Source organism: Brassica napus, chromosome C6 (genome assembly GCF_020379485.1).
Source record: "Brassica napus cultivar Da-Ae chromosome C6, Da-Ae, whole genome shotgun sequence".
Classification (NCBI taxonomy): domain Eukaryota; kingdom Viridiplantae; phylum Streptophyta; class Magnoliopsida; order Brassicales; family Brassicaceae; genus Brassica; species Brassica napus.
This window is the reverse complement of record NC_063449.1, coordinates 26,468,218-26,483,710: the sequence shown is the minus strand read 5'-3', so window position 1 is coordinate 26,483,710 and position 15,493 is coordinate 26,468,218. Positions and strand designations below refer to the sequence as shown.

General features: G+C 32.4%; 1 protein-coding gene across 1 annotated transcript; it reads left to right on the top strand.

Annotated features, from left to right (window-relative positions):
- Positions 1 to 1,565: 1,565 nt before the first annotated feature.
- Positions 1,566 to 11,562, top strand: LOC106449476 (transcription factor ORG3-like). The gene is made up of 2 exons (XM_013891231.3): positions 1,566 to 2,734; positions 2,841 to 11,562. Exons 1-2 carry the CDS (start codon positions 2,438 to 2,440, stop codon positions 3,291 to 3,293), a joined length of 750 nt encoding a protein of 249 aa, XP_013746685.2. The 5' UTR covers positions 1,566 to 2,437; the 3' UTR covers positions 3,294 to 11,562.
- Positions 11,563 to 15,493: the final 3,931 nt, after the last annotated feature.

Genomic DNA, 15,493 nt, shown 5'->3' with positions numbered 1-15,493 from the left:
TAGAAAAATAATTTGCTGAATAGAATTAATAAATTTTGGATTAAAAATCGAAAACAACAGTTATTTTATAACGAAAAAATTATCTACAATGACATTTAACATCAAAAGAAGAGATTATGTTTAATTGGTTGATTCAATCAAGTAGGTAAGTCTTCTCTTCCTGATTTACAGGAAAATCGGTAAAGTAGTTCTGTTTTCATTCAAACATATTAATAGGTTTTTAAAACACTCATGGATGTCCACATAATTGCTGAACACTAAGCTAATTGATCTCCATACATATCGTTGATGAACTCTTTTACTATCATTAATAAAATACTAAGTTTAGGGAATGATTCAAGAAACTTATATAAGGAAGGTTTATTAAATTAGGGATTATTTTAGAATTCTTTAGATTTGGTAAGATTTACGTGGACTTTCAAGATATTTGTATAATTTGGTGGAATTTAAAAACAAAATAAAAATAAAAGCCTACTTTCTAATTGATGATTTTTTTTAAGTTCCAAAATATTTTGAGTGCTTTAATAATGATGAATTAAAGAAAGTGATTAATTTCTTTAAGTTTACTTGGTTTATATCTATTTTCAAATATAATATTTTCAAAATAATTTAGCTTTAAAATTTGACTAGCTAGATATGTTTTTTTTTTGACAACAACAAAAAGAGACTGATTTTCAATTTTCAATTTATGTAAATGTATGAAATTTGAGCATCTGATTTTCAATTTTTACAAATTAATTAGATGTAATATTTTTTGTCAAACTTTATTTTCTACTGAAATGGAAAATGATACTATTTGATTTCTGATGAATTTTGATTCTCATTTTAAGGATTTTCATTTTTTTTAAAACTATTGAAACTAAAAAAGGTAAAAAAAAAATAGAGTTATTCTTGGGTGCACCCCATAGGGTGAACCTCTAGGTTCAACAACCAATAGGATTTCATTATTTTATATTCGATATCTTTTAAAAAGAAAACAAAATATTGTCAATTTATATATTATGTTTTTAAAATAAAAAAGGTAAAAAATAAATAAAAATAGTAGTAACTACATAAATTTTTTTAAAAAATATATTTTTAATGTCGTCTGTAAAACACTAAACTCTAAATCCTAATCACTAAACCTTAAATACTAAACCCTAAACCCTTGGGTAAATCCTAAACCCTTGGATAAATCTTAAACTCTAAATCAAAAACACTAAACACTAAAACACTAAACCCTAAATTCTAAATTTTAACCCCTAAACCCTTGAGTGTTTTAGTGTTTAGTATTTTGATTTAGAGTTTAAGATTTATCCAAGGGTTTAGGGTTTAGGATTTAAGATTTAGTGATTAGGATTTAGGGTTTAGTGTTTTGCTGGCGACTTTAAAAATATTTTTTTAAAATTATTTTTTTCTGTAGTTACTACTATTTTTTATTTATTGATTTACTTTTTATTTAAAAAACGTACAATAACTTGACAATATTTTATTTCTTTTTTTAAAAGATATCGAATATGAAATAAGAAAATCATATTGGTTGGTGAACCTCTAGGTTCACCCTAGAGGGTGAACCCAATAATAAGTAAAAAAAAATACTGAAAAGAACTTTGAATACAGTCTGGATTCATTAACTTTTAATTAAAAATTAACTTTAAAATACTTTCAAATTTAACTTGGTAAATTTATTGATGAAATTCTTTTTTTTTAACGTCTCATTAATTATGCTATTACAACGATGAGAAATATTACATAGACGATTCTACAGCCGACAATTCTACCATCATAAGAGAATGCACGTCTGACTCCATCACTCCGAGGCGCCCTATGAGATCCATGTTCGATGATACGTCCTGCACCATGCTGAAGACCTCTTGTAACCTTTTTTCTCCATAATCTGCATAATTTGCGAAACCCCAGACCTCCTGGTGTAGAAGTATTAATGAACCCTTAGTCAAACCACTGGATTAAAGAGGCTTCCACATTGATGAAATTCTTAATTTCCAATAACTTTTAGCGAAGTTGTATAAATAACTAATTCAATAACACCATCAATTTTACATAATTATTATACATGCTAAATTCAATACAAGAACATTTGGAAAAACAAAATCTTTCAGATCTCTAATCCAATGAACCCCATAAGTATCTGCCCCATATATCACATTCCCTATACATAACCCTATTCCAATGAGATGGGGCTTTTTGGGTATATGCTCGTGGTATATGCTCAGAACATGATTTCTCTTACTAGGTCGTATAACACTTCAAAAACACTTATAATATGGTTTCTTTAACTTCCATTTGACAACATAGATGTATTTGTTTGTTTAATTGGCTAGCTCTACTATCCGCAATCACACACGTATATATATGTATCTATGTCGCTGGACATTTACAACCAAAACAGATTCAAGAGAAAACATAATCTAGAAAACTTGTCTTTGATCAAGCTAAAATGTGCGAATTGGGCCCTGCATTGTTTCCAAAATTTGGGATGGAATTGACTGGAGAGCACGAGAGCTACTCCACCAACGCCACGTCGTTTCTTGATTTTCCGGTACCAAATACGCATGGAGTGGCTCATCATGAGACCAGCTTTGGGGTTTCTGTTTCGTCCGAGGTAAATGGAATTGACAACAATTCGGTCATGATCAAGAAGCTTTGTCACAATGCTAATGAGCGTAACCGTCGCAAGAAGATCAACTCTTTGTTCTCAACTCTTCGTTCATGTCTTCCAGCCTCTGATCAACTGGTAAGTAGCTGATCTGATATGTCATCTTAATGTGTTTTATATCAAAAACCAAATGATAAGAAGAATATTTTATTAACCCTTTCTTTTTGTCCTTGCTTTCTTGCAGAAGAAGCTAAGTATTCCTCAGACGGTTTTGCGGACCGTGAAGTACATACCGGAGCTGCAAGAGCAAGTGAAGAAGCTAACTCAAAAGAAGGAAGACCTCATGGGGCGAGTATCGGGTCAAAGAGACACTGACCGTTACATTAAGCCGCAACCACAAGCGGTTGCTAGTTATGTCTCCACCGTTTTTGCGACTAAGCATGGAGACAACGAAGTGATGGTCCAAATCTCATCGTCCAAGATTCATAAGTTTTCGATATATAACGTGTTGAATGGATTAGAAGAAGATGGTTTTGTTGTTGTGGATGTTTCATCTTCGAGTTCTCGAGGAGAAAGACTTTTCTACACTTTGCATCTTCAAGTGGGCAAGGCTGATAGTTACAAGCTAATTTGCGAAGAGTTAAGTCAAAGGACATTGTACTTGTATGAGGAACATGGAAACTCCTTCAGATATTAATTTGTTCTTATTTCTTTAAGCCATCTCTTCTTCATTTTGACCAAGCGTTATAATCTAGACTTGTTTCTGTTTTTTTTTTCTTTTTTGTCGAAGGTAGTGGTCGATTACTAATAGAATTACCACTACATTCTTATTACAGCAATAAAATTTAGTTTTTGTCTAGTTTATTACCACTACATTCTTGTTTCTGTAATTTAGTTTTTGAAACCTACAGCCATAATAAACTTTGCAATATACGATTTTGCACAGCAAGTTTTCTAGAGCACTAGTTTAAGTGCTTTGAGAATGATTTTTTCTTTCTTTTGACAAATATTGTGCTCTATCTCTCTACTAAATATATAATAAATATATAAAATATATGTATATAAATGACTAGAATATTATAATTATTAAGTAAAGATTATGTATAGCATATAAATATAAAAATAAAGTTTAATTTCAAATTTAATGATTATATATCATATATATATTATATATTTTCACAAAAATCATTTATAATTATACAATAATAGGTTATATTTATGTTTCTTAATTTATCCATTTGTTTTTTTTTTAATTTTGAATCACAACTTAATATTTAGTCAACTACTTATAATTTAAAAATCCATAACCAAATTTCTATAATTATACATTAAAAATCTAATTAAAGATACAACAAAAAATCTACGGTTTAGACTCTACATCAAAAAATCTAGAGCAAAACATTAAAATTACAACACAAAAACCTAAAGTTTATATTCTACAGTAAAAAATTAAAGATATAGCACAAAAACCTAAAACTTATATTCTACAGCAAAATATCCAAAGCTAGAGCAGTAACCAGTCGGATCCAATGTCTTCTACTCTTTGTTTATATTGTAACGAAAGTTCCATTAGTTGAGTTTTGGTGTATTAAATAAGAAAAGACTTGTTTATCAAAAAAAAAATAATAATAATAATAATAAAAAAGACAAAATAATGTTTTCAGAAGAGCCGGTGAAATTGGCACTTATTAGTTAATAGATGATAATGCCATATTTATTAAAAAAGTTAAGGTCATACATAATTAATGAGAAGCCATTTGATTGGCTATTCACTGATTTTGGAGATATGCCACTCCATTTGTTTTTGGTTTATTTGGTGTGAGACAAGTGATGTCGCCACCACTTTATTATTTTATTTTTGTGTTGTCAAAACTTGTTTTGGTCAAAAGGTTCTAATTTCAAAATGATAAATAATTTTTTTTTGTCGGCAAAAAATAAATTAATTTCTTCTTTCATAAAATATCACAACATTATTACACTATTCTTTTGATTAAACTTATTAATTATTTTACCAACATTTTAAAACGTGTATCTTTACTAAACAATAATAAAAGATGACTTTGTTTATATGTTTAATTCGAGATGACATTTAATGATTAATTATCATTGGTTGTTACATTTGACTTGCTAAAAACGTCTAAAAATTGTTCGTTGACAAAATAATGAAATAAATAATCAAAGATAAAGTTATAATTAATATTTCTTTAATTAGTGGGCAAAACTTTTAAATTTCAAAATTAAAACAGAGATAATAGTAGAGAAATACAAATTAACCAGATTGCAAAAACTAACAAAAAATGAACTATAAAAGTATCATTCTTTTGGAAGTATCGTATCCTAATGGTTAAAGTTTAAAGGCTTTTACACTCAGACTTAGAGTTCGATTCCATGTTATGCAATTTCTTGCAAATTACACATTATATAAGGTCCAGGTTTCAATTACCGGAAAACGATTTATTAAATAATTATGCAGACTAAGAAAGAAAGGCTTACAAAGGATCTTCAACAAGGTGTAAGTAAATCCGGTCAGGCTTAAATCCTCATAAATCATGTAGTATTGTCGGTTGCCGAATCGTCTATGTAATCTTTCTCATAAGTGTAATATCATAATAAATCAGCGTAAAAAATGTATCATTCTCATAGATGCTTTTCCAAAAGTAAAAAACATAATTACTATTGGTTCTGTATTTATTACCGCCTCTAAAATATTTTAAGTCTTGCATGATATATATTATTAATAATATCAAAATTATTATAGAAGATATACATATATAAAGCATAATTGTCTAATTTTATATTAACCTGGAATATTCCAGATCTATGAAAAAAATCAGACTAATTCACAAAAAAATGCATTCAGTGAATAGATATTTAAATGGGTTGAGAGTAAAAGTTTAATTTCCATGACCAATATGATTTAATTTTGCGTAATAGGTAGATCGAACATGACCACTCAACAAAATGCTGGACATAATTATCAATTTTTATGGAAACAAATTCACATGATGGGTTCAGTATAGGCATGTGCAAAAAAAACTGGAACCGAATAACCGAACCAAAATAACCGGAAACAGACTGAACCCCTCAAATATCTGAATGATTCTTATATTTCTATATCCGAAATAACTGAACTGGACCGGAATCGTACCGAGAACCAAACGTGTACCTGAATATATAAAAATATTAATTATATATACATATAACATAAACAAATATATATATTTATAATTTAAAATTTTATTAAAAGTATCCGAAAATATTTGAAGAAAAATAAATTATTACAAAGTATCTGAACAATCCAAAAGTATCCGTATATTTTTATCTGAAATATCCAAAATATTCAAGATTTTATCTATTCTAACTATTTGTTATTTTACCTAAAATACCGATATTTAACCCGACATATCTAAACTACCCAAAATAACCGAACTACCCGAAATAACCGAACTACCCGAAATAACCGAGCCGGAACCAAATGAGAACCAATTTTTTGGGTATTTTCCGGTTCTTAATTTTACTATCGGAACCAAACCGAACCCAAAACTATCCGAACCGAACCAAAAATAAGTCAAGTAGAAAATGGATCATCTAACTCCCTATCCAAACTACCCAATAATCGAAATACCCAAATCGAGCCGAATCAAACCGATACCCGAGATACCCAGGCGTAGCCTAGTTCAGTCTCCCAGAATCTTAGTTATTTGATGCGATGTTCCAAAATCCGGTAACAACTAATGACAAATCTTTTGGAGGCTTTTTTTCTTTTTGTTGATCTACTTCACATCGTATTAAAAATAATTCTTGCAAATCTCTTTTCGTATTTCAGGACTTCCCAATCGATCAATCATACAAATATGGTGTCCATCACGTTTTTAAAAAAACTTTTTATTTGCAGTAAATTAAACGTGGCACAAGTGTTCACTCATTATGAACCATTTTTTTTTGAATTTGCCTTACCCAGACCCAAATATCTAACGTGATTTAGCCTAGTTGTCCAGTCAAGAAGCTTAATAACAAGTTACCACAAAAAAGAAGAAGCTTAATAACAATGCTAGTGAGCGGTACCGTCGTAAGAAAATCAACTTTTTTTTCTTCTCATCTCCCTTCATGTCTTCTAGCCTCAGATCAATCAGTAAGTTGACCTAATTAATACATATTATAATCGACTTGTTGTTTTAAATAATGAAGCTGGATTTATTTAAGATAAAGAAATTCGAAATGCTTATGTATAGGCTTACATTATGAAGATGCATGTATAGGCTTACAACATCCAAAACGTTTGGGGCGATGACGACGCCCAAAACATCCTCCACCTGATTTCCACGAGCTTCCAAAACGTTTGCTATCGACTGTCTATTATGTAAAGATATAACATCAATTAAGTTTTTGGTTCTCTACGCTTCGATACAACAATACCGGTTACAAAAATTAATATAAATATGTTTTGCCTGGCAAAAGCTTTTACTGCAAGAAGTAGGCCTGCTATTCTTTATTTTAGAAATTTTGTTATTATATATAGTTAATACTTGTAAAAAAAAATATAGTTAATACCTAACAGGTTATTATGTTTGGTGTATCATTAATTAAGATGATGAAAGACAAAAGGATTGTATTGCATTACAACTACTAATATAACCACTTGATGGTGGTCTTATGAGATTTGGGTTACTAAGCAATATGGGTTCAAAGACACCTCTACATATTCCAACACGTGTTCACGCGGATATGAATTTATACTTATAACTTTGAATACCCGAAAAAGAGTCCATTTGTAAACTACACTTTTCCTTTAGAATTACTCTAGATTTTTCCATAAACTAGGTATACTTCCAAGTTAAATAGAAAAAAAAACCCTACAAATATCATCAACTGAGGGCATCATCATATTAAAAATGAAAAAATTCATTGGATTTGGTTTTGTTTTTGTTAAATAAACAATGAAAATATATTGGTTTAGAGAGACGGGTTTCTTTCGCTTGGTTAAAAACTTAAAACATATTGATATCAAATAAGACTGAATTTACAGGATGATAATTGTCGTTTTCAACATATTATATTTGTTTGGAAATTTGGATCACTCTAAGAATATATGAAACCTCATTGACTCACATTTAAAGTTTGGGAATATTTTTGACCAGTTCGTGGAAAATAACTAAACTATAACATATTTTAGGTTAGATATATATATATATAAGTTGGCCTAATTAATGAATATTGTAATGGATTTGTTGTATTAAACAAAGAGGTAGGATTTATTTAAGATAATGAAGCTGCTTATGTATAGGGGAGAAGACGACGCCCAAAGCATCTTCCACCTGGTTCCCACGAGCTTCCAACAATTTCTCCAAGCTGAGTCATCTTTCAATATGTAAGCAAAAATCTTATTATAGTGTTATACATGTACAACTCTTGTTTGGATTCTTGTCCAATATAGCTATTGGTGATTGGGCCTACTTCATGTGTGGAGCATAGGCTCTGGCTCGTGTCACCTATCACCTATGCCCTTTGTAAAGACCTAAATATTTCTTTTTATAGTATGATAGAAACATATAGTTTCTTATTAATAAGTAACAACATGGATTGCTCAAAAAAGAAAGAAGAAGTAACAACATAGATTTATTTCTTTTACACTGTCCGTGTATATATAAGGGAGTTAGTGATATACCATATCAGTTAATTTGAAGTGGCAACTCCATGAAACTAAACAGAATAAATAAGTTTGTCTTTGCAGCTGTTACCATTTAGTCGACGAATAATGCTGATAATCATTTTCCTTTACTTTCTTGCAGAAAAGGTTAAGTATTCCTGCGACCGTTTCACGGAGCTTGAAGCACATGAGCAAGTGAAGAAGTTATGACAGAAGAAGTAAGAACTCTTGGTGTATTGGATCAAATCATTACGTTAAGCCACAACCAAAGGCAGTCCCCGTTATGTCTCCGCCGTTTCCGCGACTAGGCTCGGAGAAAACGAAATAATGGTTCACATTCATCGTCCGATGAAACTAAACACAGTGACTAGAAGAAGATGGGTTTCTTGTGGATGTTCATCTTCAAGGTCTCAAGGGGAAAGGCGTTTCTACACTTTGCATCTTCAAGTGGAAAATATGGATGATTATTACAAAATGAATAGCGAAGAGTTAAGTGAAAAGGATGTTGTATTTATATGAAAAATCCGAAAACTCGTTAGGTGATTTATTCATATTGTGTGGTTATCCTCTTTTCTTGTTTCTTTTTAGTTATGTCCTTTTCTTATTAATACTCTTAACATTCTTGTCTCTTGACCATATCGTTAGTGATAGACGAGTTGTATTGGTTTTTTGATAGAAGTCATAGATCATTTACTAAATAGTATTGACAGAAGAAAGAATTTCACATTATGGAACTATAGTTTTAAATTCCATAAGAGTTAGGTTCATGAGTTTTCTGTGTATAACTGTGCAAAGACAATGAAGGAAAAGAAATGATATGGGGTAGTACAATTTTGGATTAATGCTCAAAAGTGTTTATAGTACATTATATCTTCGATGTGGAAAAAATAACTAGCTTCGCATAGTTCTAAATATTAATAGGCTCGGTTTTATATACTTTTGGTCTAATCGGTTTTATATACTTTGTAAAGAGTATTGGTGGATCTAGAAAATAATGTCCGAAAGAAGATGTGGAGAAGTACCAGCTGATTCATTTGATTGGCACAGATCTTTAGAAAGCTCAAATGCATGCATATTTTATGAATCACCATCTGTACAAAAAGGTGAGTCCTTGAATTTGTCATCAACTAGTAATAATCTTGTTCTTATAGACTAATAACTTAAGATTGAACTCTAAGATATGTCTTCCTTATAACTTTTTTTCTTCTCTTTCCCCATGACATTATTAAGCTATATGTTATATTCTAAGAAAACAGTTAATCCAAAAATTTGATCATATCTTATAAGTCCAGCTTAAATATGGGGAAAGAATTAAAGATCACTTGCTAAATTTCCATAGTTGTAAACCATCACAAACATAGAGACAGTCCAGCTTGTATTCGATAAATAAATTTAATATTTCAACTAAAAATTATCAATAAAAAAAATAAAGATAATTTGATGAAATATCCAAAATTTTATTTGAGGATTTGAAACCAAACTAACACTTCAGATATACATAAAATTCATAGATATAGAAATAAAAATAAAATGATGTGACTGTTTTTAGCATGTACATTAATAATGAGAATTATAAATAGAAATTACAATTAACATTAATTACACTTATATGGTAAATTTTTTTGCTAAGCTATCTGGTAAATGTTCTAGAAGCAGTATGCTGATAAATTTAAAAAATATAAGAAACGATGAAATAAGTAAACAGTTATAATGTTGACTTTGATAAATCAACCTACACATTTTAAATCAAGGGTTTAGAAGAAAAAAAGGTCAAAACTTAAACTAAATTGAGTGACATAAATACAAATAGACAGTTCAAAGAAATCAATATATTTAAAATTATAAAATGATACAACTGTATTGTAAAAAAGAATCGATTCTTCGTTGACATAAAAATAGGTAAAAATGACAATAAGTCAATTTTGTAAAACAGTTAACTAACCTTTTTTTTGTCACGAAATAAAACAGTTAACTGACCAAAATATAATTATTTAATACAAGTAGATCATACTGTTTAATCGACTGGCTTGTAATAAAAATTGATAACCAAACAAGTTAACTTTACTAAAAAGTCAATACACAATGATATAAAACAACCAAGGATGTGAATAGAAATAACGTATAGTCGATGAATATAAACGATGAACCTTCAACTATATAATAAATCAACTTTGCAGTAAAACCTAATAAGTCAACTATTTTAATAATTAGATATAAATCAAATAAGCATATTGCCATGAAATGTACGTAGACAGTGTAAGAAACGATGATGAATAAGTAAAGAACCCTCGAGAACAATGATAAAAAGAGAGAGTTAGATCCAGAAAATTAGAGAGAGATTGGAAAATGTTATTGGTGAGAAATAGATCCAGAAAATTAGAGAGAGATTGGAAAATGTTATTGGTGAGAAAGTAAAAAGTAAATGAAGAATTTTTTTTTAGATTTATTTGTGGTTTACAAGTGATTAAAATACATAAGGAAGAAAGATTAAACAAAAACTAAACTAGAGGCAAGTGATTTGATGTGGCAGATTTAGGCTCCAAGAGTTCAAATACACTCTCTTGCCTCCAAAACACGTGTGGATAGGTTTCTGTGGATGATTTTCCTTGGAAATGAATTCCGTGGATGAATTCCTATGGATGAGTTGGCTTAGATCATGCAATGACTCTTTTACTTTTGGTCATGTTTTCTTCATTCCAACAATTAAGTCATTGCTTCTTCCTTCTTCATTCCAACACTCCACCTCAAACTTGACCATAGAAGATCTTTGGACAAGCTTGGAACCTTGAAGAAGCTCCCTCATTAAAAACCTTAGCAAGAAAACCCTTTGGGACAAAACTTACTAAGGGAAAAAGAGTAGAGTTCAACAAGGCCTAGGGATTGGCCAATGAGTCTAAGGAACTTCAGATAACTCATGGTGAAGTCCTTAGACTCTGGATCATGGCCTAACTTATGATGTAAGTGTGAACTCCTTAACTTGCACACACCAACGTCTCGGATCTCTTCTCTTGGCTTGTTTGATGTCTTCCCCTTTCTTCTGACTCCTTGCCATCTTCAAAGGGTGTAGGAACGACCAGCTTCTGATATAGAGACCTCCAAGTACCTATAACCCAATGCATAAACACTTGCATCAATTCTCAAGGCATAAACCAATCAAACTTCAACTCAAACATTAAACTGGTTACCCCCCTTGCATATGAGTGAATGGGACTGATGAGGAGTGTCTTTGAGACACTTGAGTCCTCCATATGATCTGAGGTGAGGTTGACGACATGAACCTTCAGGATAGCTCACCATTACCCCTCCTCAAGCTTGATCCGGAGAAAATGAGTGAAGGACCAAGCTTAGAAGTGAGAAACACTGAGTCTTGAAACCAGGAGCGCATCACCCCTACAGTTGCGCTTAAGTCAACCAATTCCTCCTTTGATCTCTTCTTCACTGCCCCTTATTTATCTTTTGAACCAGGAGCTCAACAACCAAACGGTCTGCGCTTAATTCAACCGTTTCTTGCAATACATGAGGAGCTCCAGCTTGGTGTGTGTGTGGCTGATCAAACACTGGTCTGCCTCTCCATCAATACTCCTTCCTGGAGTATCTTCAAAGCCCAACCATATTTTGTTTCAGCCCCCACTTACTACCACCTGGTCTCCTCACCAACAATCTCTCCATGGTCAGAAATATACATCATGTGTAGGCTCTGGATCAAACATGAATATACATCATGTGTAGGCTCTGATCAGCATAGGCAAAGCCTTCTTCTTTGTCTTGATTTGATGATGGATAGAGACAACACTTGTATACCTGAAACATCACTCAAACTCCAGCAAGAATCAGACCACACACTAGGATCAGACATTGATAACTCAGCAATTCGGATCCCAATGGTTAAGAAAAATGTAATCGACAGAATCTAAACAACTCATTCAGTTCAAATCCATGCAACCAACTAATTAATGTTTAAGAATGATAACTCATCAATTACAAGACATCACTACAGGAAATGTGGGTATTAATAGCACTGTAGTATAGTGTTTTTGGCATTTCTGCTATATTGTATACCAACACTGGCCTTTATAATAGCGTTTATAAAATTTAAAAGCTATGTTTGTAATTGCGGGAAAACAGAATAATTCAGCCGCGTTAATTTGGTAAGTGGAGGCGCCTTACCATTGCAAATCAAAAAATAAATGCTATCGTATATGAAAAAATATATTGAAAAGTACTTAAGTTAAAATCAAAACCCTTTTCTCTTCACTCTCTTCACATTCCACTAGAATCGAAACCCTTTGTTCTTCATAGTTTCGAAGAAAATCCCGAGAGTTCTCTCGAATAGAAGCTTCAATTGGTATGAGTCTCGATTTGATTCTGAGTTTAGATTAGAAAGTTTCCTCCATGATTTTGATTGGTATCTCTTCGATTTGATTCTATGTTTGTGTGAACATGCATGTCGATTGGTATCTCTTCGATTCAAATCTCTTTTGATTTAAGGTTTCGATTTTGATTGTGGGTTTCGATTTTGATTCATGTGAAAGTTTGTGATTTTGCCGATTTTGATTTTGGGTTTCTATTCTTAGTTTCTGTTAACACATGCATGTCCAAGTTTGTGATGTTCGGTTTAGATTTTGATTTTGATTTTGGGTTTTGATTTTACTTTGATCGAATTTGTTCTTTGTTTATCAGTTTCAGAAATGGCAAAGACAAGAGGAGGAGGACAAGTTGGTTCTCGTCAGAGTAGACGTAATCAAGGCTTCTGCAACAACACTAAAAGTGAAGAAAAGAACAACAAAGAAAACGACTTCCCCAAAAAAGAATTTAGTTCTAACGCCAACGAGAAGAAGTAGTAGAATCAAGAAAGTGGCTGCTCAAGATGATGAGGTAGAAGATGAAGATGATGAGGTAGAAGATGAAGATGATGAGGTAGAAGACGTAACACCTGCTCAAGATGATGAGATAGAAGATGAGGCTGATCAGGCTGAGAAGGCAATGTCTGAAGATGATAAAGACGATGCTGGGATAGAAGGAGAGGATGAAGAAGATGGAGTAATCAATGAGAAAGAGAATGAAGAAGAAGCGGCCAATATGGAAGATGATGGAGTTCTCAATGAGAAAGGGAACGAAGAAGAAGCTCTCGATATGGAGGAAGATGGAGTTAGCAATGAGAAAGGGAACAGAGAAGAAGCTCTCGATATGGAAGAAGATGGAGATAGCAATGAGAAAGGGAATAAAGAAAAAGCTCTCAATATGGGAGAAGATGGAGTTAGCAATGCTCAAGATGATGAGATTCCTAGTACTGAAGGAGTTGAGCTAGCAGGGGATGAAGTGAAAGAAAAAAATAAAAGAGGACCAACAAAGATGCGTAGAGTGGTTGAAAATCCTAATGAAAAGATTATGGTCACATTCAATGACTTTGGTAATCATATTGGACCTGGTTCAGTAACACTATCGTCTTTTCTTGGTCCTCTTGTGAGGGAACATGTTCCGGTTACACTTGCTGATTGGAGACATCTTGATGCAGCGACTAAAGCAACAATGTGGGAAGAAATTCAGGTTTGTATATATATATTTATATGTTTTGTTGAACCGCAAATTGAAATTAAAACATGTTTGACCTTTGCTTATTGTGATGCAGGGGAGGTTTAACTTGCAAGAAGAGTGGCAGAAAGCTGTTATTTTCAAGCAGCTGGGAAATTTGTGGAGGGATGGGAAGTCGAGGCTAGTGTCACATGTACGTGCTGCGAAGACTGCAGCTGAGAGAATAGATTTAAAACCGAGCAACATCCCATCCATTCAAGTGTGGAACTCTTGGGTTAAGAGCAAAACTACCAAAACTTTCACGGTGAGTTATCTACGATTAAGTAACTTTCATCCTTAAAGGTCATGTCTTATAGATTTAATCACTGTCATATTTATATTGTAGGAAGTGAATAACAAGTACAGAGAGATGAGAAGAATTCATATTTCTCACACCACCAGCCGAAAAGGAATGCTTCGTTTGGCTGAAGATATGGTAAAAGAGTAGTCAAACATCTATATATTGTACACCTTGTTAGATTAAAATGGTACTGAGATATGTCTGTTTTTATATAGAAAAAAAAAGAGTAAAGACCCAAGTAAGGTGAGTAGGTGCGGGACACACTCATGCTGATGGTAGACCTGTGAAGCCCCAGTTTGCTGAGACTATTATAAGAATTATGGAAGTTGTATATTGTGCATAATTAATAGATTATGTCAATGAATTATTTTATGTTTAAATGAATGTATCAGGAACAAATACAGTCACTTGATAGTCAGATGGACTCAACATCAGCTGCTGATAACATAAGGGAAGATGCTGTGAGAAAGGTTTTGGGAAAATACAACCCTGGACGAGTAAGGGGGTTTGGTACAGGGATTGCGGCTACTAAGCTAGCATTTCTGCAATTTAGAGACGCAAAGATTGCAGAAATGAAAAGTGAGATTGAAGAGTTAAAGGGCATAGTGCGAGACTTAGCTGAGAAGAAGGTAATCCTTTTCATTACATTTGGTCAATTAATTTTAAGGCATTTACGATTTCCTTTGCCTTCTCTCAGAAAAATAATGGTGATGCTGAAACATCTGAGAGTAGTGGTGGATTCAAAGAAGGAGTCAGAGTACAAATATTGGATTGGATTGAATCAGAAGATGTTGTTGTTGGTGAAGGAGAATTCTGCTCTGCTGAACCGAAGTACAAAATTGCTGGTATACCAATTGGTCCTAATGCAGTGGCTCTCGTTGTTAAGTCTGCACTAAGCTCAGTAGCTTCACTCTGGAGGCCTACGGCGGATGTGTTAACTCTTGATGAAGCTGTGGGATACAAAATATCTTGGCCAATGGATAGAGTTATTTTAGATAGGGATCCAAACTTTTCTGAAGATATATCCATGGTAAAAATTCAAATCTTGTTTTCTTCTTACAACAATTGTGTTATCTCTAATCATTACCTTCTTACATTTTAGCAAACCAAGGAAGGTGAATCTCGAAGATGCAAGATATATGATTGGACCAATGATGAGGATGAGGTTATTGCTGAAAGTCTTGTGTGCTCATCTAAATCCAAAGAGATGGTTAACAATATACCTCTAGGTCCCAATGCTGTTAGTATCGAAGTTGTGAAGGTGTTCAATGATCAGGCATATTTGTGGAGGCCAACCGCTGATATTTTCTTGATTGGTGATGCACTTAGCCAGAAAATAGCATGGCCAGTCCTAAAGGTTGAAGTCATGCCTACAACC

Bases quoted from the DNA above. Each gene is read 5' to 3' on its own strand.
- LOC106449476 (XM_013891231.3), top strand. From the start codon at position 2,438: ATGTGCGAATTGGGCCCTGCATTGTTTCCAAAATTTGGGATGGAATTG. The intron at 2,735-2,840 runs GTAAGTAGCTGA...GCTTTCTTGCAG, and splicing joins TTCCAGCCTCTGATCAACTG to AAGAAGCTAAGTATTCCTCA.